Here is a 24,526-nt window from a genome sequence, read left to right as displayed (position 1 = left end):
AAACCCAGCGTCTGGTGATGTCTATGCGTTCCAGACTTCAGGCTGTAATTGACTGCAAAGGTTTCAAGTATTAAAAAAATGAAAGTTTGATTTATGATTGTTAATCTGTCCCATTACTTTTGGTCCCTTAAAAAGTGGGAGGCACATATACAAACTGTTGTAATTCCTACACCGTTCACCTGATTTGGATGTAAATATCCTCAAATTAAAGCTGAAAGTCTGCAGTTAAAGCAAATCTTGTTTGTTTCATTTCAAATCCATTGTGGTGGTGTATAGAGCCATTAAGATTAGAATTGTGTTGATGTCCCAATATTTATGGCTGACTTTATATTAAAAGCTTCTCCTTTAAATATCAGAATCCAGCCACCTGTGTCTGTGGGATAGAAAGATCCTCCACCAATATCCTCATGCACAAACTGCTTACCAGATAGATTTGACCCCCATTACAGGTAGTCAAAATGGGCACTGGATCAAAAGTCTAGATCAGGAATAAATGGTTGTCCTAATGATTCCACTCGGAGGGCCACAAATGGGAGCTAGCGATTAATAAAAGTTATCCAAATATGTATAGTGGGGAGATAGAAACGCTTCTCATGGTGTAGTATTGTTAAAAGATCATTTATTAAAAACAATAGTAACCTACAGTTTAAAATGATCGTCATTCAGCCGAATAAGCTAAACTGGAGCTTGGTTACATGCAGGGGACGTTTCGCGTTCCAAAAGCCGGAAGTGACGTAGTACGTATCCCAGTCCCGATGCGTTTTGTCAAGCGTCTGACGTCATCAGGGGTCATATGATCGTATACGTTCCTCGAGAGGAATCATTAGGACAACCGTTTATTTCTGATCTAGACTTTTGATCCAGTGCCCATTTTGACTACCTGTAATGGGGGTCAAATCTATCTGGTAAGCGGTTTGTGCATGAGGATATCGGTGGAGGATCTATCCCACAGACACGGATGGCTGGTTTCAGATATTTAAAGGAGAAGCTTTTATTAATATATATGGGACTTTCTTCAAAGCACTTATTTCACTTATATGTGTGTTATTCACAAGCTTATTGATTTTTTGGTATTTTTGAGCGCGGTCTATTATTTTTTTTTAGAACTTTGAGCTTTGCTTTTTTTGACGTGTCGTTCTTTCTATACCCTATTTATTTATTTTATACATTTTGTCCTGTGTGCAATTGCATAAGTGTATATTGCACTATTCTTTATATTCTTTTTAGGTTGATCATGAATATTAGGTGCCATTTTATTTTGGAAGTTGCCCAGGAAGTATGCTTAATATCTGTACTTTGCCCCAGTGCAGAAGTTTCCTGTATTAATAAAAATTGTTGCGGATAATAAAAATGTTGCTTCCTGTCCTTGTGCATGGTCACTGGTTTTGTGCCACCTTCCTGTTTGTTTTCCTGGAAAAGGCTTGTAGTGAGCGAACCTGCTGGTCCTGTTCTCTGCACAGGCTATGTGCAGCACAGGGATGAGGTCATTGCTACTTTTACAAAGTAAAATCTGCAAAGGCATTTGGGGCACACAAAGTGAATTATTTTATATCCTTTTTGGCTATTAAGCAAATCATCAAAATGAAAGTTATTATACTGGAGTTTAGCTTTGAATAACAAATACTCATCTAAACTTTGCACAATGTAGCAATAACAAGAATTCACTATTTCAGTATAAAAACGTATCATTTGAGATTATCTTTTCACTACAGTACATATATACATGAACTGTTCCTTATACCTGGAGTGTGCTTTCTAAACATTTTACTATATCATTACTACAGAACATTCTGTAAATCGCAAAACACACATACAAAAAATAAAATAAAAAAAAGGAGAGGTTTATTAAAAGAAGCATAAATTATAAAGTGCATATTTGTTCAGAGTTTTCCCAAACTTTGATCCAATTTTTCACTTTCTGCATCCTAAAGTCCATTTACTGATACCAGACAGCGCCCCTCCAAAAAACAATCATTCAGTGCAAAAATCACAAACAGCTGTGACCTCAAGCTGAGAAAATGTGTTTTATGGTTCTACTGAGGTGTCATGATCGTTGATGGCTTCTAATAGCAGTTCATCAGGAATATCAGCGTGTCCCGAATTCCATTCAGCAACACTGTGATCAGCTATATCTGCCAATTCTGCATCTTCAGCAGCTTCAAGCATACAGTCATCATCCATGCAATCATCCCAGTCTCTTTTACAAGTCCCAATCTGCTCTTCTGACTCTTCCAGCAGATGTTCCTTTGTACGAGTATCTAACTGTTGTGTCTTCTTTATGTTTCCATTTTCATCCATTGTAAGACCCCAATCTTCATCTTCCTACAAAAAAAATTTTATATTTACGTATGGGACTGAATTTGGTAAAAGACTGTAGAACAGTTTTAATTCCTTACACTATACCAGTTTTTCTCAACCACGGTGCTGTGAGCACAGGAAACAGTTTGTTCTGGATCTGCTTCATGAGTTTCCATGGTATGGTTGGGCCAGCCGCCAGTACCATAACAAGCAATGATGCTTTATGGCTGAGATGCACAGCACCATTTTCTTTGCTATGGTGATTTGTGGCGGGCTTATGAATCTGATCAAGGAAAGCTGGCATGCAGGCCGCCCCCAGAAGCTTAGGTCAGAGCCACTGTACTAACAATCCAATGTTAGTACAGCGATCTCACTATCTGTGCTATTGTGTTCTGACAGGGAGAAGCCAGTGGCTCCCCCCCTCCCCTCCCTGCCAGAACACTCCCACTCCGGTCAGTGCTCTCAGCTTCTGGCTGAGAACGCAGACTGAGAGCTGGTCGGAAGACCTTTTTCGGTCATGCCCCTTCGACAGGGCCCGTCGAAGTACACACGGGGCGAATGTTGGCTGTTTTCTATTGAACTGGCCAATGCCGCCCAACACCTTAAGGTTTTCAAATAAGTAACAATTACGTTTTAGACTGGGGTGACTGAGCTTGATGGACATCCCATTCCACAACTATGTTCAAAAATAATACAGAGCTGCCCTGTCCCCTTCTCGCCTTTTGCCGCTCTAGCGGTCTTCTTTTTTTCTGCACAGGCTATGCACAGAATTTGGAGTTTGTGTCTGTGGGAACTTGTGTCCAATCAGCAAAAAGTGTTTGTGAGGTCAGATACTGATGATAGATGAGGAGACCTGGCTCGTACTTGGCATTCTTAAAATGTATCTGTGGTAAAAATGTAAAAAACACATTTATTTACACATTGTATTTGAGTTATTTGTAGCCTACTCTTGTTACTCTGAACAATATTGAAGTCTGTAAACTTACTTTGTACAGATCCTCCCACCTTTGCTTCCTTGAATTCTGTGACACATAATATTCACTATGCCCTGTTGATAGGCACTGCTGTGTCACACATTCATGTCACAGAGCCTGCGTTATGAACTACAGAAATACTGAGAGAAGTTTTAGGAGAAATCACTGCGTGCAGGAAGCAAGGTACCATGGGATATGTATTCCTTACATCAAATTGAAAGTAAACAGCAGAGAAGAAGCTGCAAAGCATGCTGGGAATACAGAAAGTTGTGGAAAGAGATAGCCAGCAGAGAGGCAGTACTCACAACATAAAAGGAGATTTTTCAAGTAAGCTTATACTTTGTATTACTGTTGCAATGCTGATATTATAAAATGTAAATGTATGCTGTGATCATCGACTTCTTTGAATTCATCCCAAAGAAATTCCGTAGGGTCGAGGTCAGTGCTCTCTGCAAACCCAAGTTCCTCCACACCAAACTGGTCAAACCAGGTCTTTATATAGCTGGCTTTGTGCACAGTCCTGCTGGAAAAAAGGGCCTTTCCTAAACTATTACCCAAACAGTCACCACAAGACTAGAAGCACACAGGTATTTAAAAAGTGTCATTGTATGCTTGGCCATTAACAGTGCCATTCACTTAAAATACATCATCATGAAACCTTTGGTCATATGCTGTAGGTGTGATGGTGAGGGGTCCTCAAATGTTGGCTATATAGGATTTAAGCTGGGACAAATTACATATCAACTCGCAGTTAAATGTCCCCCTCTGGTGGTCACAAAAGGTAACTGTACTATTTTGAAACAAATCGGTAAGCAATGGGAATTTGTAAGAACCTGAATCGCTACTAAAAGGAAACATATCACAAGAGAAATAAGTGGACTACCATTGCTAACATATTCATCTAAAAATGCTAGTTTCCTGGCTCTCATGCTAACCTTTCTGCCTCAATACATTGGGTCATTGATGTAGAACAAGTATGTCGATTAGTACTTCTGACTTTTCTGATCTGCAAACTTGTTTTGGCTTAGTGACTCGGCCAGCATTTCCTGAAGTAGGTCAGCAACTGCTTAGGGCTCATAACTGATAAAAATTCTGGTTAGCTGGAGGAAGGCAAAATTGTCAATTACCAAAGCCTTTCGTTTTCTTTTATGTGCTCTTAACTGTTGTTTAACGTAGATTTCCAGCTTTATTGTCTCGCAAAAGAGTTTCTTTGTGCCACCATGACCCAAACAAACTATTTACATTACAAAACAAGGTAATCACTGTGCTCTAATAGCATTAGCTACATGAAGAAGGCAGGGGTGAGTGCTGGCAGCAGTAGGGCAACTACAGTAGGGCAACTACTTCTCCACCATTCAGCAGAAGCCTTGCATTTTTATCAATGAATACAATACTTCCTCTGATAGGTGGACAGGCGGGTGGATGATGTCATGATTTTCAACTTGGCCAATCAGAGGAAGCCTTGTATCCGATGATAAAATACAAACCTTCTCCTGAATGGTGGACTCTCTTTAAACCTAGCAGCAGAAGGAAAGTTGCCTGCACTGCTGCCAGAACACAGCGCCACATACTCTATGTAGCTAATGCTACTACAGTATATTACAGCACATCCAGCAGCCACATCATTTTGTAATTTAAACCGTTCGATTGGGCCAGCTTGGCCCAAAGTTTGTGTTATTAGCCCTTATGTCTGGCAATTATTATAAATTCTTTTTGGTGACTAGGTTTCTTAAAAACAGTTGCAATCAGGTCTAAATAACATAAATTACGTTTGATGTGAAATAGATGGCAAAAAACTAAACATGGGGCCTTAGTGCAACTCAATGCAAAATACTACAGGTGTTTTTTAGGTCTGCAGCTACAACTGATGCAACACTGATGGAAAAAACAGAAATCTGGCTAGAAGCATCTCTAAATTAGCCATAATTATTAATACAAAATAAAAAAATATCTAAACAGCAAACACACACATAATGAGATGTCTAAAGCACAGTGGGTGCTAAGTGTAATGTACAATTCACATTAATTAATCTGTGACAATATTTATTAGATATCCTGCCTTGGAAACCTGCCTGCTCTTTACTTTCTGAACTGTTGTAGCGGTCCCAATAGACTCCTAAAGAACAGACAGCTGCAATTCAAACAATTCACAAAGCTGTATATAGTGGTAGCGCTACCTCTGACAGCCAAGGTGGCAAAGAATTCCAAGGATTGAATGTTAACACTTCTTTCTCATGGCGATTTAGGGTTTCCTGGAGTTGTTCTTTAAAAAGGGGCAAAATACATGTGGTTTGTTTGCTTAACCACTTGCCGACTGCCTAACATAGATCTACGTCGGCAGTCAGCCCCTCACAGGCAAAGCGACATAGGTCTACGTTGCTAGCCTGTGAGGCTCTGGGGGGGGGGGGAGCGAGCGCTCCCGCTCGCTCACGGACCCCCCTGCGCGTGTGCCTGGCGGACCCGATGTCCGCCGGGCACTCGCGATCGTCCATTAGAGCGGGAGAAAGGCAGGCGGCTAATGTAAACACAGCCGCCTGTCATTCTCCCCTGTGTAAGAATTGAGATTATACGGTTCTACTATGTAGGACCGTTGATCTCTGTTCTTACACAAGTAGCCACATCCAATCACAGTTAGAAACACGCCCCTAGGGACACACTTAACCCCTTCCCTCCCAGTGTCATTTTTACAGTAACAGTGCATATGTATAGCACTGATTACTGTAGTAATGTCACTGGTAACCCCAAAAGTGTCAAAAATGTCAGTCAAGGGTCCGATCTGTCCACCGCAATGTCGGAGTCCCGCAAAAAAAAAAAAAAAAAAAAAAAAAAAAATCGCAGATCGCCGCCATTACTTGTTAATAAAAAAAAAAACAACAAAAATGACAAAAAACTTTGCCTTAGTTAGTAAATGCAATAACTTTTGCGCAAACCAATCAAAATACGCTTTGTGCAATTTTTTTTACCAAACATATGTAGCAGAAAACAAATTGGCCTAAAATGTTAAAAAATTTAGATTTTTACATTTTTTTTGGGGAATTTCATATAAAAAAATGTTATTTTTGCAAACTTGACGCTCTTTTTTTGTTTATAGCGCATGATCAAAAAAAAAAAAAAAAAAAAATCGCACAGGTGATCAAATACCACCAAAAGAAAGCTCTGTTTGTGGGAAAAAAAAGGACGTGAAATTCGTTTAGGTACAGCGTCGCACCACCGCGCAATTGTCCATTAAAGCAATGCAGTGCCGAATCGCAAAATAGGCCCTGGTCAGGAAGGGGGTAAAATCTTCCGGGCTTAAGTGGTTGAATGGCTTTTTTTTTTTTAAAGAAAAATTAAGGACTAAAAAGGAAAAAGGTTCCTGGTGTAGAACAGGAGATGGAGCGATGTCCGCCACGACTGCGCCTATGATCCAGGGGGACATGACCGCTCCACTGTTCCCACACCAAACACTTTCAGAAATCACTGAGCAAACAGGAGATGGTCACAGCAAGGAAACAGCTGAGGGCTTACCTGCTCTACTCATCATAATAAATAACAGTCACTTGATACATGCACATTCTGAGCTGGGAATGCTCTAAACCAGACAACTTTTTTAAATAGATTGATTTTGGCAGTTTGCTGGCCAAGATAGTATATTTTATACAAATAATAGGTTCTAAGACTAGGTATGAAAGCAATCAAAGTGATTTAAAACATGGGCTTAACATACCTCTTTGAAAATAGAAGGAAGACATACTTCAGGAGGTAAAGGATAACCTATGGAAAAAAAAAAAAAACACAACAATGATGATGATCATATGGTAAAAGAGCTGTTGTAAAAATGATTTTAATTATACCTTGAAAGAAAAACAAAACTGGTACAAACGTAGCATACAAAACATAATAAATGACAAAATAGCATCTATATAATAAATACAGGCACACCCCATGTTTAGGTACACAATGGGACCAGAACATGTACGTAAAATGAAAATGTACTTAAAGTGAAGCAATACCCTTTTCACTTCTCAATGCATGGAAATACACCAGCTCTATGGGAAATCTTGTTCAGGTTGACAAGGCTGACCAAGATTTCCCATAGACGCCAATGTGTTTGTACTTGCGAGTGTATGTAAAGTGAGGGTACGTAAAGTGGGGTATGCCTGTAATATAAAAATATGCTAGATTATATGTGAAAGAAAAAAACAAAAACAAAAAAACACACAGGTGAAATGACATGACATGACAAAAATGACTTACAATCAGATTTAAAGTTCTGTGCCCTGCAAATTGGATCATGGCATTTCTGATACCAAACATCTCTCTTCAGATCTACCAGAAGCCTAAAGAGAGAGATGCGATAATTAAATCCTAGTGAACAGTCAGGTAATGTCCATGCAAATGATACAGCTCGCTTAACATGCAAAGCAACATGCACGCACTTCAGGTGAATGTAGACATTGCTACATGTGAAAAGATAATTTGTGGGCTGTATTATTTTATAAAATAAAAGTTTTGATTACCTGTTCCCCATTAAAATACTTACCCCCTCCCATGTATGCAGTGCATGCATAGCAGTAAAGCAATCAATGCTCAATGCCATGTAATGTCAATACTTTACACAAGCACATGGTCAACTGAACAAAGCTAAGTTATGTGTTATGCGATATTCTTACAGAAGTGAAGACACTAACAATCAAAAATAGGCCTTTACAGGTCTAATTTAAATCTGTGAAAGCTAAAAATAGGACTGGTTGTTATTAATAACTGTACATGATTAGAATGTCAAAATAGATTAACTTGCAATAATGCCACGTGAGCAATGAATGAAAATGATCATAAGAAGATGTAAACACTGCATATACAATTAGGAAAAGTCAGGCCGTAGGTAATAACGAAGTATATAAATGTTAGGTGCCATCTACATCATGAAATAAATCAAAACAAGATACTATAAAAAATGCAAGGGAGTTATTGCTCAAAGTAAATAATGGACTAATTGTACAAAGCTGGACAAACTATTTTAATAAAATAAAAAACAAAAATAAATAAAAGTAAGGCTCCTTTCACATGGGCGTTCCGCTTTCTTCGTCCGTTCACATGGGCGTTCCGCTTTCTTTGCCCGTTCACATGGGCGTTACGTTTTCTTTGTCCGTTCAGTCACTTTGTTTTTTTTTGTTTTTTAAACGGACACGGATGTCACTTTTTAGGGTCTGTTCCGTATGTCCGTTTTTCCTCCATCCATTTTCGGATGAAAAACGGACATAATGTATGTCTGTCTATGGGCTAACAGACGTTAGTGGATGACATCCGCTGACATCAGTTTTTCATCCGTTCTCTTCCATCTCAAAAAATGGAACTGAACGGAACGGATGAAAAACGGATGTCAGCGGATGGTCATCCGCTAACCCATAGACATACATACATTATGTCCGTTTTTCATATGCAAACAGATGGAGGAAAAACGGACATACGGAACGGAACGCCCGTGTGAAAGGACCCCAAGATGCAAGGATCTGGAGACACACCAAACAAGCTGACGGTGAACTTCCTAACAGTGAGTCGATGCTAATTTCTTCCCTCAATATTGTACTATACTATGCAATGGAAGCTCTCTTGGTCTTTTGTATACTGACTCCCTAGATGCAAGCGCAACTGTATGTACGGAACAACCAGCTCTCACAGGCATCAGGAGAAGGGAGACACAGTATATTAGAGTGAGAAGGGAGAGGACTTTTGGTAAGTGCTTTACCCACGGTATTAGCACTTCTCACTCCTAACACGCGCAACAGGCGTTTTTACTCTCTCACTTTACACTGCATAGTGTTTTGTAATATTCACCACGGATGTCAGTTTCCTCTTTCAAAGGAGGCCACAATAAAGTATTTATTGTTCAAATCACCTAAATTGCACTTAGCACTTTTTTGCACTGGTCACTATATGATTGTTTACATCCGATGAGTGATACATACACGGTACAATCCAATTGATACACGATTACTACCGTTTTTATAATTTTAATTTTAATTTTATATCTGCACTGTATTGCACATTTAATATTTGCACAACACCTGTTCACCAAACAAGCACTGTGCACTTTCAACTTTGGATCACATACAACGAAGTAATTCGCTGTGCAAGGTGGTAGCGCCCCATACCAACACCTCCCAAAACCCCCACATTTCTTTACCCTTGTGGTAAGTTGGAGGCAGCATAACCATCTGATCCCCACACTCTGCATTTAAAACTGTTGGTTCAGTGCTTGTGTTGCTATCCATAGCGCGGGTGCACCCCAAACCTCTTTTTTACTATTGCTAAAAGTTACTGTACATATAAAAACAGCATTCTAAAATATAATTCCTTGCTAAAGGTTACTGTACATTTAAAGGAGAAGTGTGGTATTGGAAAAAATAAACATGCATACTTATCTAGATGGCTCGATCCGATGCTGCAGCTGTCTCTAAGACCAAGAACTGAGCAATCATATGACCGCTGATCACTCAGTTCTCGGTCTTCATTGTGCAGAGAGCAGTGACTGTCTGTTCTGCCCCTCCAACACACCAGTGAAGTGAGAGCGGCGGACCCAAGCTCTCAGCAGCACACTCAGCCAGCTGCTGGTTAGGCATCTGGGCAGATCCTGACATTGTTATCAGGATCTCTACAGAGGCTGGTCAGGCTCTGTGATGTTAGCCAACAGCAGACTTAAGCCCGCTGTCAGCTGAATCTAGGTCACAGGAGTGCAGAAATAAGTGCGCTACTCTGACCCACATGAGAAGTATGGGCCAAAAGAGCTTTTAAGTATCAGCAATACTGCTTTTACTGCCCTATTTATGCCAGCACACTTTTTTCAAAAAAAGCTGCAGATGGGGCCTGTTTTGATATATTTTGTCAGCAGAATTACCTGTTCTTGGCAGTATTTTAAACTCTCTGCTATTACCTAGATTGCCCTGATTGGCTTCTAACATCTGTATAGCTTTGACCACCTTTGTGGCATAATGTATTGGCGAGGATCTTAACATGGCTATATACGGACTGAATCTGTTCCGTGGGTCGCCTTTTTGGCGACACACGGTTCGACAACAGCTGGCTTTTCTTCAATTGACTTTTGTCAAGAGAACTGGGCAGCAAATTCTCAGGCAAACAGCACCAGCATCCAATCAGATACAGGTACTGTTCAAGTATTCTTACAGACATGGGTGCATAGTGTCAGAACACTGTAGCTGGCACTGCCGATCTGTCCATGCACATTGTTTTTAGTGTGGATAAGGGAATTAGGCGATTTCTCTTGTTCAGCCTGCATGGCCAGCATTAGACTGGTCAGCCTAATATTAAACGATACCTGCACTAATGAATTAAGCAGCTGTAGAAGTAGATACCAGATAGAGTACAAATGCTGGTTCTATTCCCTATTCTTTTCACCCCACCTGTTATCCTCATTCCATCCAACTTTGGATGCAGCAAAGCAGGTTATGTCACGCACTGCCTTGTAATATACAAAAGATCAAAGACTTTGCGTCTCAAGGTGCCTGCTATGGGAATGCAGGGTGGGAAGGTTGCATGGTCACTAAGGGTTTAGGACACTGAAAAATGGTTAAAGCCCAAGTGTGGGTAAAAGTAAAAACAGAAAAATCAGCACAAAAGGACATAACTTACAGTCAATAGGATGTGTCCCTTGTGCTGATTACTTTTCTTTCTTCTTCTCTCCCTGCCCAATACCCTTGTAATATTTCAGTGTAGTGGGGTTTAATACAATTAAGGGATTGCCATAGGTTCTCTTCAATAGAGAGCCCGACTATGCCCGCTCTTTCCGCCTAGCTGCACTGTACTACAGCTTCTATGAATGAAACAGGATCTTTGAATGGGTGGTGTGGACCGTTCGATCATCCACCCATCCTCTATTCTTAGGTCCTGTCTTATTCAAAGAAGCTGTAGTAAAGCTTCTATGAATAGAGCAGCCAGGTAGAAAGGGTGGGCATAGGTAGGCTCTCTTACGGTATATTTTCGTTTATCTCTAGACTATGCCCCTTTTTAACCAACAACACCACCAAGCTTCTAATTCACTCCCTGGTAATCTCTCTCCTCGACTACTGCAACTCCCTCCTCATTGGATTACCTTTACATAGACTATCTCCCCTTCAGTCCATAATGAATTCTGCTGCAAGACTCATCCACCTTACCAACCCTTCAGTGTCCTCCACCCCTCTCTGCCCATACCTTCACTGGCTTCCACTCACCCAGCAAATCTAATTCAAAGCATTAACAACAGTTTACAACGCCATCCACAACTCTTTCCCCAGCCACATCCCTAAACGGATCTCAAAATATCAAGCAAGCCGCTCTCTTCAGTACTTCCAATACCTCCTGCTCTTTAGCTCCCTTGTCACCCCTTCCATGCTCACCTCCAGGATTTCTCCAGAGCTTCTCCCATCCTTTGGAACTCTCTACCCCAATCTGTCCGACTGTCTCTTAATCTACCCATCTTTAGACGATCCTTGAAAACTCTTCTCTTTAAAGAAGCCTATCTGGCTTCTAACTAATACACTGTTTCACATTCTCTATCAGCTCATTCACCACAGCTATTACCTTTTGTATCAACTGACCCTCCCTTTTAGTTTGTAAGCGCTAACGAGCAGGGCCCTCTAATTTCTTTTGTATCAAATTGTATTGTAACTGAAAAGTCTGCCTTCATTTTGTTAAGCGCTGCACAAACTGTTGGTGCTATATAAATCCTATATAATAATAATAATAATAATAGCAATGCTTCTATCTTCTGCTTAACTACAATAAAACATCACTTATTACTGACTGGTCTTTGTGTCAGATACATTTCTAAAAGGAAATTACTTACATGACATTGTTGCTTTTGTGAGCACGGCCTATGTTTTCACACCAGCGATAGTTGGTTGTGTCATAGACAAGCAATTCATCTGAAGCAAAGTAGTTCCACTGTCGAATACCTTATGCAAATTACAAAACAAAAAACTCTTATTTTAATGCAAATAAATGTTGACGTGTATACCACATATAATATTTACAAAATAAAAATGCACCAAAATGATTTGCCACAAAGAATAAAATAAGGTTACACTATGCTGGGTCCGTGTACGCTGTTTCTGCCAGGAGATGGCAAAAAAAAAAAAAAAAAGGAAAAAAAAAAAAGAAAAAAAAATATATATATATTATATATATATATAGCAACATAATTTTTTAAAGGGTAACTTTATTGTACAAAAAAAAGTGAGTAAAAAATAACAAGAGAAAAGAAAACAGTGCTCAAATATCACTGTACACAATATACAACATGTCCATTCAACGTACGTGGCAATTATACATGTTAAACTCAATCAAATTTAATCACATAATTACTTGTGTTTCTGGCCATATGCCATTTAGAAGCATATATTTGTAAACTCATTCTGTTGGCTAGAATATTAATTTATTCTAGCCATTAGAAGCAATTTGTGCACCTTGTGACAGGTCAAGACTGTCACGGTGAAAGTGGTCATTTAAAGGACACAGAGTGTGCACATTGGCTCTGTGCAAGACTACAGAGCGTAGATGTGCAGTGGAGAAAACTGCTTTTGAAGCTTTCTCCAGGTTTTGTTATTCCTGGATGGGACTCTGTAGTTTGGAGATTTCATAGTGTCTTCGGAGGGACAGAATCTCCAACCCTGTGTCCATGTTTGGTGGATGCCCAGCAGGGTGTGTGCTCAGGTCAGCCCTTATAATGAAGGTTTAGGAAGACATCAGGGCTCCCAGTTAGAGACTGCTCCACCCAAGGGAGACAGGTGGTCTCCAGTAGTCGGAGAGGCTGCATGTGGCAGCCAAAGCCTGAGTGTCTGTCGGAGACAGTAAACGGCCTGGGGCCAGAAAAGCGGTGTACGTCAGTGTGGAGCCATGTGCATTAGTGTGAAGTCGTCCACACTAAAGAAATCTGTGGTCTGTGTGGCCAGCACCAAGAGCAGAGGTAGTGCTACAGCGAGAGAGCCAGGTGGGCTAGCATTTTCAGTTTGTTATATATTGACTGGAGCAGAACCCCTGCGTGGGAAAACAGAATTTTTGTAAAATCTTACCTGTAAAATTCCTTTCTCTGAGTCCTCCGACAGTCATCGCCGCCGCCTCTAAGTCATCACTATTGGGTATTGACTTCCGCTCCGCAGGAGTAGCTAGGCATAAGACTTAGTCAAAAAGAACAAAGGCATTTGCATATACACACCCCTGGGGGCTGTCTCACTCGGTCAATACCCCCCTGCAGTGACCACTCCCAACTCAGTTTGGTAGCATAGCAGTAGGAATTAAGACAACAACCCCAAAAGAGGGGCGGGGGCGGCGACTGTCGGAGGACTCAGAGAAAGGAATTTTACAGGTAAGATTTTACAAAAATTCTGTTTTCTCTTACGTCCTCCGACAGTCGCCGCCGCCTCTAAGTCATCACTATTGGGATGTCCCAAAGCAGTGTATACATGAGGGGTGGGAGACGCAACCGTAGAAAAGGCAACGCAGTACCCACATCAGAGAAAGGAACCTTACACGCATAGTAAGAGAACCTTCTGGGCAACAGAAAACAATGCTCAACAGGAGCAACAGCCCAGGAAAGCAAACACCAACAGCCAGGGACCCATAACAAAAACAAGGGTCCTTCATGGCACTGCTGCACTGAGAACATTGCGGCCAAAGGAGGCATCAGCTGATGCCAAAACATCTACCTTGTAGAATTTGGAAAAAGTGTGCACCGACGACCAAGTCGCAGCCTTGCACACCTGGGTCACTGAGGCCCTATGCCAATAGGCCCAGGACGCACTCAAAGATCTGGTAGAGTGTGCCTTAACAGGGAAGGGTGGAACCCGTTCCTTCAAAGCATAAGCCTGCTCAATGGTCTGTCTGACCCGTTTGGCAATAGTCGCTGCAGACGCAGCCATGCCCTTCCGAGATCCCTCAGGAAGGACAAAGAGGGAATCCGTCTTCCGAAAGGATTCCGTAGACGACAGGTAAACCCTGATCGCCCTGACAACATCCAAGGAATGCAAGGCAATCTCCTTAGGATGCTTAGGCTTCGCACAAAGCGAAGGCAGGACCATGTCCTCATTAAGGTGGAACTCAGAGATCACCTTAGGAAGAAAAGACGGGGGTGGTCGCAAGACCACCTTATCCTTGTGTATTATCAAGTAAGGAGAGCGGCAAGACAGCGCTGCCAGTTCCGATACCCTGCGAGCCGAAGTGATCGCCACTAAAAATGCAACCTTCTTGGACAGCAGAAGTAACGATATCTCCCGGATGTTTTTAAAGGGAGCACGCTGTAACACGGACAGAACCAAGTTCAAGTCCCATGGAGGTAAAGGCTCCTTCCTGGGAGGAGCCAAATGTCGCACACCTTGAATGAAGGTGCGAATCAAGGAATGAGACGCCACAGGGCGTTGGAAAAGGATAGCCAGTGCAGATACCTGGCCCTTTATCGTGGCCAGCGCCAGGCGCTGGTCCACCCCAGACTGGAGGAAAGCCAACACTCTTGACACAGAGTATGAGCGAGGGGAGAACCCCCTGGACTCACACTAGGCAAAATAAGATTTCCAGGTACGGTAATCGATCTTACCAGAGGAGGTTTTCCTAGCCTTGATTAGAGTAGGGATCACCTCAGGGGAGAGACCCCTGTCCCTCAGGACCTGGGTCTCAACAGCCAGGCCGTCAAAGCCAGCGACTGTAAAGCAAGATGGAAGATCGGTCCCTGAGACAGTAGATCTTACTGCATTGGCAGTCGCCACGGAGGCGCCACTGCCAGGTGAACAACGTCGGCGTACCAGGACCGGCGAGGCCAGCCCGGCTCCAACTGAATCGGAGGAAAGGCATACATCAGACGATACTGATGCCAAGGGGCCACTAACGCATCCGAGGCGTCCGCCAGAGGATCGCGCGTTCTTGCCACGAACCTTTCCACCTTTTGGTTTAGCCGAGATGCGAACAGATCCACGTTCGGGAATCCCCACTTCGCACACAGCATTTGGAAGAACTCCGGGTGTAGGGACCATTCCCCCTGGTCCAGGGTCTGGCGGCTCAGATTGTCGGCCTGCCAATTCTCCACACCCGGAATGTGAACTGCCGAAATTGCCGGGACATGAGTCTCGGACCAAGACAGACTGTCGGTCACCTCCCGGGCCGCCCGAGCACTCCTGGTGCCCCCTTGGTGGTTGATGTAAGCCACCGCGGTAGTATTGTCCGTCTGTACCCGAACAGGACGGCCCCGAAGTCGGTCCGACCACTGGAAGAGACAGAGTTTTATCGCTCGCAATTCCAGCACATTTATCGGGAGGGAGGATTCCTCCTACGTCCAAGTGCCCTGGGCAGACAGGTTGCCCAGGACTCCACCCCAGCCCGACAGGCTGGCATCCGTGGTAATCACCGCCCACAACAACGGACGGAAGGATTTGCCTTCCAACACCGTCAGGGACTGGAGCCACCACAGAAGAGCCAATCTGGTCTGACGACTCAATGAGACACTCAGATCCAGGGACTGAGGAAGTCTGTCCCACCTGGCCAGGATCTCCGCTGAAACTGAGCAAAGGGTATCGCCTCGAAGGCCGAAACCATCAAGCCCAGGCCCCGCATACAGGCCCTGAGTGACGAGGACGGGTTGTCCCTGAGGGACCTGATCTCGTCCTGCAAGGTCCGGAGCTTGTCCTCCGGCAAGAACACCTTTGCCTGAGCAGAGTCCAGAATCATTCCCAGATAGGGAAGACGAACCGATGGGGACAACGCCGATTTCTGAACGTTGACGGTCCATCCGAACTCCTGTAGCGTCTGCACCGTGGTGGACAGATCACGCAGCAGGTCCTGACTGACTCTCGATCTCAGAAGAAGATCGTCCAGTTACCCCAAGACCGCAATGCCCTGTGCCCCCAACAAGCCCAGAACCGGCGCCAGAACTTTGGTAAATACCCGTGGAGCCGAAGCGAGACCGAAAGGTAACGCCACAAACTGATAGTGGTCCTCTGCGAAAGCAAAACGAAGGTACCGCTGATGACCCTCGAAAATGGGGATGTACAGGTACGCATCTTTTAGATCTATCGAGGCCAGGAATTCCCCTGGACTCAGGGAGGCCACCACCGAATGGTGTGACTCCATACGGAACTTGCGAACACACACAAAGCGGTTCAGCGCCTTCAGGTCCAGAATAGGACGTACTTTGCCCTCCTTCCTGGGCACAGGGAACAGATTTGAATAAAATCCCCGAAACCGGTCCCGATGAGGCACCGGGACAGTCACCCCCTGGACAAGGAGGTCCTGCACCGCTTGATGCAGGTCCTGCAGACGCCCAGGAGGCAAATGAAGATTTGAGGGAAAAAATCTGTCCGCCGGCCGGGAAAGGGATTCGATGTTGTACCCTGACCGAATGATTTCCTGAACCCACCTGTCCAAAATCCGGAGCAGCCAAGGTTGGAGGAAACCACGCAAACGTCCCCCCACCCCTGAAACGGATGAGGGCGCCCCTTTAGGCAGAGGCGGAGTGACCCGCCGAGCCGGCAGTGCCAGACTTCTGCTTGCCCGCCCAGGGCTTCTTCTGACTCCCCTGGTTCTTGAAGGGATTACCCTTGGATTGGTTCCGAAAGGCACGAAAGGATCCCTGAGTGGATCGGGGCGCAGAACCCCGCTTGCCACGAAAGTGCTTGTTTTTCGGGTTCTGGGGCAGCATGGTGCTCTTGCCCCCTGTGACGCCTTTCACCAGGGTATCCAACGCCTCGCCAAAAAGGCGAGAACCAGCATAGGGTAAATCAGCAACCGTTTTCCGAGAGGACTGGTCAGCCGACCAGCTCTTCAGCCAGATCAGTCGCCGGTTAAGCACCGAAACACTAGACAGGCGTGCAGCCAAAGGGGCCTCATTTAAGGCCGCATCACACAAATACATGATTCCTTGGTGAATTTGATCCACCATATCCAGACGGGCAGGCGGAACAGCGTCAGATACGAGGTTGCTCCTAAGCACCTTAGTCCAATCAGCCACCGCCTGAGCCACCAAAACAGATGCGAAAATGGGTCTGAGTAACGAGCCCGCCACCGTATAGGAATGGCGGGCCAGAGACTCTAACCGCCGGTCCGTGGGATTCCGGAAAACCGGGGTATCCTCAGAAGGAACCAAGGTAGCCTTGTTTAGCACGGCCACAGTGTGATCCACCTGTGGAGGCACACACCATCGTGATTCCGTAGCCGGTGCAAAGGGATAGAGCAACTTGAACCGACTAGGGACCAGGAATGGACGTTTTAAAGTGCGCCACATTTCATTAACAGTGTAATGAAACTCAGCGGGGCAGAGAAAAACTTGCGCCGACTTGCGGGTCCTGTGTGTCCCAAATGAGGACACAATGCCCGGAGGACTGGGCTCATCCTCTAAATGTAAAGTTTCTTTAACAGAAACAATCAATTCATCCATGGTCGTGCGCTCTTCGGGCGACCCTGGGGAGGAAGTATCAACCCCCTCAGCCTCCCCCTCAGACCCCAGCGGGTCTAAGGATGAGCAAAACCCTGAAAAGGGCACGCTCGCCGCAGCAGCCATATCACCATCTGAATCAGAAGAGAGACAATCTGGGCCTCTTTCTCGCAGCACGTTCAGCCATCAGCATCTCCATATTGGACACCAAGGTCGCCACTACAGCGGCCAAATCAGGTCTCAGAGGGGCCACAAAAGAACTGGGGTCCCCCACCAGAGCTGGGGGGAATTTGCTGTCCTGAGAATCCATTGCCCAAAAGGAGCAATACATTTGGTACTGCCCCTTTAAGACCACTGCGGAGTGCGCAGCCCACCGCTACAGATACAGTGACAAAAGACCCCCAAACAGGAGAAGAAAACTGAGCCAGAAATGACAATACAGAAGGTAATGAGAGAGATGGCCTGCAGAGCCTGCAGAGTGTTACCACCTATGTCCTGCTCCAGAGGAAAAGGAAGTGCTGACAGAGGAAGGCTGAACTTATAGGCTGCATGACTCAGGGAAAATGGCTGCTCCATAGGACTGAATGGAAGGCTCCGGCAAAATGGCTGCCGAACATGCGGTCGGAACGATCGTTCTGGGACCGCAAAATGGCGTCGGATGGCGCCAAAACAGCATGTAGTAGTGCCCATAGTGAAGCCAACATGCTTGCCCATATCTAAAATGGCGGACTGGGCGGTTTTACCCCACTGCGGTCGTCATAAACACAATCTGCACCCCCACAAACACCGAAGTGACACAGGGAAGGGGACCCCCAAAAACACACAGCACCGCAGCGCATGTACAAGCGATCCCCACAGGGACTGCATCAGGGAGTCACACAGGCACAGACATGGGGAACACACAGCAACACAGACTGCCACCCCAGACAGAGGCCCCACACAGAAGTACTTACCTGTACCAGATGGCATGGGGAGCCTCTCAGAATGGAAAGCTGCTGTCCTCATCTGACAGAGAATGCTGTTAGCCAGGGACATTGCACTGCAGTATCGCAGATGCGTCCAGTGAGGTAGCCACCTCACGGCTGCATCCCTGCTGCGAACAGGGATGGGTCGTTCATAATGCCAGGGCGAACCATAGCTGAACGCTCGATGGCGGGCTGGGGGTCCATCTGACCCTCTGCCCTGCAGAACCAGGGCGGTCAGTCCGAATCCCAGCACCGCATGAATCCATCTTCATCCGAAGAGTCGACTAAAAACTAAGCTGACAAAATAAACAGCTAGTAAAGTAAGAAAAAACTGACATTTTCAAAAGAAAATCAAATAAAAAAGATTAGATAGGCTGAGACTGTAGCCCCAGCACAGGGAAGCCTAACTACTCCTGACGCTAGGCAGAAAGAAACTGAGTTGGGAGTGGTCATTGCAGGGGGGTATTGACCGAGTGGGACAGCCCCCAGGGGTGTGTATATGCAAATGCCTTTATTCTTTTTGACTAAGTCTTATACCTAGCTACTCCTGCGGAGCGGAAATCAATACCCAATAGTGATGACTTAGAGGCGGCAGCAACTGTTGGGGGACGTAAGAGAAAGCGGTGTTTTGGACTTCTTATTTTGCCTTTTAATAAAAATGGGCTACCAGGCCCTTAAAATATAATACCTGCCTGCAGTGAATCACTGGAAAAATGCATCTGCCACTGAGCTAATGCCCCCCCCCCCATGTTACAATTGGTGCTCGGATGTGGGCAGCTGATGGTGGAATCCAGGTCTGCGCTCCAAGGGTGAGTTCATGTCAGGAACTGTTGGCTGTTTGTGGAAGTTGTTGTGTGCATGACTGCAAGGATGGGGCGGTCAAAGCAGAAAAAGGAGGCAAGATTTGCTGAGATGAAAGACAGAGCTCTGTGGCTGGAGGGGTTGTTACCGACCGAACAAGCCCCAGACTGGTGCAAGATGCATATGGCCACACTGGAACAAAGCAAAAAGGAAAGCAAACCATTAGCTCAGTGGCAGATGTGTTTTTCCAGTGATTCACTGCAGGCAGGTATTATATTTTAAGGGCCTGGTAGCCCATTTTTATTAAAAGGCAAAAAAAGAAGTCCAAAACACAGGATTCCCACACAGGGGTTCTTCTCCAGTCAATATATAACACACTGAAAATGCTAGCCCACCTGGCTCTCTCGCTGTAGCACTACCTCTGCTCTTGGTGCTGGCCACACAGACCACAGATTCCTTTAGTGTGGACGACTTCACACTAATGCACACGGCTCCACACTGACGTACACCGCTTTTCTGGCCCCAGGCCGTTTAACTGTCTCCTACAGACACTCAGGCTTTGGCTGCCACATGCAGCCTCTCTGACTACTGGAGACCACCTGTCTCCCTTGGGTGGAGCAGTCTCTAACTGGGAGCCCTGATGTCTTCCTAAACCTTCATTATAAGGGCTGTGTGCACCTGAGCACACACCCTGCTGGGCATCCACAAAACATGGACACAGGGTTGGAGATTCTGTCCCTCCGAAGACACTATGAAATCTCCAAACTACAGAGTCCCATCCAGGAATAACAAAACCTGGAGAAAGCTGCAAAAAGCAGTTTTCTCCACTGCACATCTACAGTCTGTAGTCCTGCACAGAGTCAATGTGCACACTCTGTGTCCTTTAAATGACCACTTTCACCGTGACAGTCTTGACCTGTCACAGCATGTAAAATATGCCCATAAGCTTCTCTCTCTGAATGCAGGTTTACAGCATTTTTTTCATTCCCTTGAACGCTGCTCTAAAATGCAAACAAATGCCACAATATGCATGGATACATCGGCTGAAATAGAGCTGTATTAACTACCTCAATACTGGGCACTTAAACCCCCTTCCTTCCCAGACCCATTTTCAGCTTTTAGCGCTGTTGCATTTTGAATGACAATTGCGCGGTCATGCAACACTGTACCTAAACCAAATTTGTGTCATTTTTTCCCCACAAATAGAGCTTTCTTTTGGTGGTATTTGATCACCGCAAGGTTTTTTCTTTTTTGGTGCACAAATAAAAAAAACCCGAAAAGTTTGAAAAAAAAAAAAAAAGTTTTTTTGTTTAGGTTATAAAATTTTGTAAATAAATACGTTTTTTCCTGCACTGATGAGCACTGATGACGCCGCACTGACAGGCACTGATGAGGAGACACTGATGGGGTGGCACTGATATGAAGCACTGATAGGTAGCACTGATATGCAGCACTGATGGGCACTGATAGATAGCACTGATATGCAGCATTGGTGGGCACTGATAGGCAGCGCTGATGGGCACTGATCGGCAGCACTGATGGGCACTGATCGGCAGCATTGGTGGGCAATAATGGGCCATGGTGGGCGGCACTGATAGATGGCAATAATGGGCACTGGTGGGCAGCACTGATAGATGGCATTGGTGGGCAGCACTGATAGGGAGGGCACCACTGGCAGGCTCTTTGAGCCCTGCTTGCCATCCCTGGTGGTCATGGGTGGGCATGCCTGGTGGTCTAGTGGCACCCCCCCCCCCCCCCAGGGCTGCACTGGTAATCAATGTTCTGATTACCAGCACAGACCCCTCGGTGATCAGTGAGTAATTAGAAATACTCACTGATCCCCCCGGCTGCAGCACAGATCCTCTCTTCTTCTCCTCACTGACAGGATCTGTGTTTACATTTCATGACGGCTGTGATTGGACACAGCCATCATGTGATCAGGAGGGCCAATCACAGGGCCCTCCTGCCGCATCTTGTTGCTCTGTGTCCGAGGTACACAGGCACATCGAGATCACGCCGCTGCGCTGCACGATCTCGCTCCTTCTGAAGGACGTTCCGGAACGTCCGATCAGAAGGACGAGACTCCCACCCGGCCGTATATATGTGCAGTGGCCAGGTGGGAGGTGGTTAAAAGGCATTAAAAAAAACAAATTTGTCTTTGTGCAGGAGACTCAAACGTTGAGTTCTCATATCAGCAGTCTAAAGTCCTTATTACTCATTCTACATTGGGGATGATTTACTAAAACTGGAGAGCACAAAATCTGGTGCAGATCTGCATAGAAATCAGCTTCCAGGTTTCTTGTCAAAGCTTAAAAGTGTAAGTCCACTATCTTGGGGAAGAAAATAGCAAGTAAAAAAAAAACAATATAGCGTATACAATTGCGACAGCTTTCCTTATTAGAGCTATGCAGCTGCCACAGCTGACAGATAATTATGAGGCCACTCCCATTAGACCCACTCAGCAGAGGAGAACAGAGGAACACACACGGATTTCTTCAGAATAACAAAAGGTTGGAATCTGCAACAAAGTTTGTTAAAATCCCTGCAATGTACACAGATAACCCAGAGGGAAATGTATTTTTCTCAACAAAAGTGGAGTTACACTTTAATTGAACAAGCTAAAGTTAGAAGTGGATTGGCTAATGTACACAGCTGCACCAGATTTTGCATTCTAGAGTTTTTACTGCATGAGCAACCAGAAGAGAAGTTTGTGTAAATCCCCAGAAACGATCATACATAACTCATTAGGATACAGTATAGCGTCCATGTAAGTCTGTGCAGGCCAGTCAGAAATGAGAATAGAACACGGCTCCTTGTATACCGTATGTACAGTAAAATCATCATTTCAACCCACAGTGCAGGTATAGAGGGAAACAAAAGTTATACACTGTACACCATTTAGAGTACTCTGATCTAAACACCTAGGACCTATTTACGGTGCATCCGGAAAGTATTCACAGAGCTTAACTTTTTCCACATTTTGTTATGTTACAGCAGCATTCCAAAATGGATTAAATTAATTATTTTCCTCAAAATTCTACAAACAATAATCCATAAAAAACAAAGTGAAAGAAGTTTGTTTAAAATCTTTGCAAATGTATTACAAATAAAAAAAAAAAAAAAATCCCATGTACATTAGTATTCATACCCTTTGCCATGACACTCAAAATTGAGCTCATGTGCATCCTGTTTCCACTGATCATCCTTGAGATGTTTTTATAACTTAACTGTAGTCCACCAGTGGTAAATTCAGTTGATTGGACAGGATTTGGAAAGGCACACACCTATAAGGTCCCACAGTTAACAGTGCATGTCAGAGCACAAACCAAACCATGAAGTCAGAGGAATTTGTCTGTAGACCTCCGAGACAGGATTGTATTAAGGCACAGACCTGGGGAACGGTACAGAAAAATTTCTGCAGCATTCCCAATATACACAGCGGCCTCCATCATCCATAAATGGAAGAAGTTTGGAACCACCAGGACTCTTGTTAGAGCGGGCTGCCCAGCCAAACTGAGTGATCGGGGGAGAAGGGCCTTAATCAGGGAGGTGACCAAGAACCCTATGGTCACTCTACTCTGACAGAGCTTCAGCATTTCTCTATGGAGATAAGAGAACCTTCCGAAAAAAACACCATCTCTGCAGCACTCCACCAATCAGGCCTGTAAGATAGAGTGGTCAGGCAGAAGCCACTCCTCAGTAAAAGGCACATGACAGCCTGCCTGGAGGCACCTGAAGGACTCTCAGACCAGAAACAAAATTCTCTCGGCTGATGAAACAAAGATTGAACTCTTTGACCTGAATGGCAAGCGTCATGTCTGGAGAAACCAGTCTCCGCTCATCACCTGGCCAATAACATCCCTACAGTGAAGCATGGTGGTGGCAGAATCATGCTGTGGGGATGTTTTTCAGGGGCAGGAACTGGGAGACTAGTCAGGATTGAGGGAAAGATGCAGCAATGTACAAAGACATCCTTGATGGAAACCTGTTCCAGAGCATGGGCGAAGGTTCATCTTCCAACAGGACAACGACCCTAAGCACAAGATAACAAAGGAGTGGCCACGGGACAACTCGGTGAATGTCCTTGATTGGCCCAGCCAGAGCCCAAACTTGAACCCGATTGAACATCTCTGGAGAGATCTGAAAATGGTTGTGCACCGATTCTCCCCATTCAACCTGATGGAGCTTAAGAGGTCCTGCAAAGGAGAATGGGAGAAACTGCCCAAAAATAGGTGTGCCAAACTTGTAGCCTCAAACTCAAAAAGACTTGAGGCTGTAATGCCAAAGGTGCTTCAACAAAGTATTAAGCAAAGGCTGTGAATACTTATGTACATGCATTTTTTTTCGTTTTTTATTTTTAATAAGTTTTCAAATATTTAAAAAAAAAACGTCTTTCATGTTGTCATTGTGGGGTATTGGTTGAAGAATTTTGAGGAAAATATTGTAATTTAATCCATTTTGGAATGAGGCTATAACATAACAAAATGTGGAAAAAGTGAAGCGCTGTAAATACTTTCCGGTTGCACTGTATAAAGCAGCATTATGGCCTCATTACAGCCAATTAAAAAAAAAAATGACAGTACATTTATAAAGCGCAGTGATGCACTTTACAAAGGTGAGTCCTATTAAAATAAATGGTATCAGGACCTTAGGCTGCTGGAGCACATGGATGCAGCCCCACTCTAATGGTGAATTTTTGGTTTCCTACAGTTCAGTTGCACATCTATAAAACATAGTAAGTGATGTAGTCCATAAATGTACATACTGTAGCTCTGGAGCACTATTAACTCAACAGAGGAAAGCCTGTCAAAGTCATGTGACTGGACTGTCCTCCAATTGTGGAGTTCTTTCTGATCCAAGAAGTAAAGAAAACTCTGTGGGACACCCCTGATCATGTCTGCTTTTTATGAATAGTCTGTAAAAATAGAAGGCTGCAATGTGGCCAAACATTGTGGTGTAGAGGGAATATCTGTCCCAGTGCAATTTTGATGTAAAACCATTTGCAAACATTTTATCTCATATTTATCTAGAGTTACCCATCAAGTAATCCCAGAAACATGATTAGTTCACATGGTATAATGGAGCCCTACAATAAT

The 24,526-nt window shown here is 44.4% G+C and overlaps 1 protein-coding gene across 2 annotated transcripts in view; it reads right to left on the bottom strand.

Annotated features, from left to right (window-relative positions):
* Nucleotides 1-1,969: 1,969 nt before the first annotated feature.
* Nucleotides 1,970-24,526, bottom strand: part of PRIMPOL (primase and DNA directed polymerase) — a gene marked incomplete at its 5' end in the record, with an annotated part of 81,809 nt that continues 59,252 nt past the window's right edge. For both annotated transcript variants that reach the window (XM_082267366.1, XM_082267367.1), the window contains 4 exons: nucleotides 1,970-2,322; nucleotides 6,979-7,025; nucleotides 7,509-7,591; nucleotides 12,097-12,205. In XM_082267366.1, coding sequence (XP_082123492.1) covers nucleotides 2,026-2,322; nucleotides 6,979-7,025; nucleotides 7,509-7,591; nucleotides 12,097-12,205 — 536 coding nt within the window. In that variant the 3' untranslated portion in view covers nucleotides 1,970-2,025. The remainder of the gene's footprint in view (nucleotides 2,323-6,978; nucleotides 7,026-7,508; nucleotides 7,592-12,096; nucleotides 12,206-24,526) is intronic.

Source organism: Pelophylax lessonae (genome assembly GCF_965119305.1).
Source record: "Pelophylax lessonae genome assembly, chromosome: 1".
NCBI classification, from domain to species: Eukaryota; Metazoa; Chordata; class Amphibia; order Anura; family Ranidae; genus Pelophylax; species Pelophylax lessonae.
Note: the sequence above shows the minus strand (reverse complement) of the source record. Positions and strands in the feature narration are given on the sequence as shown.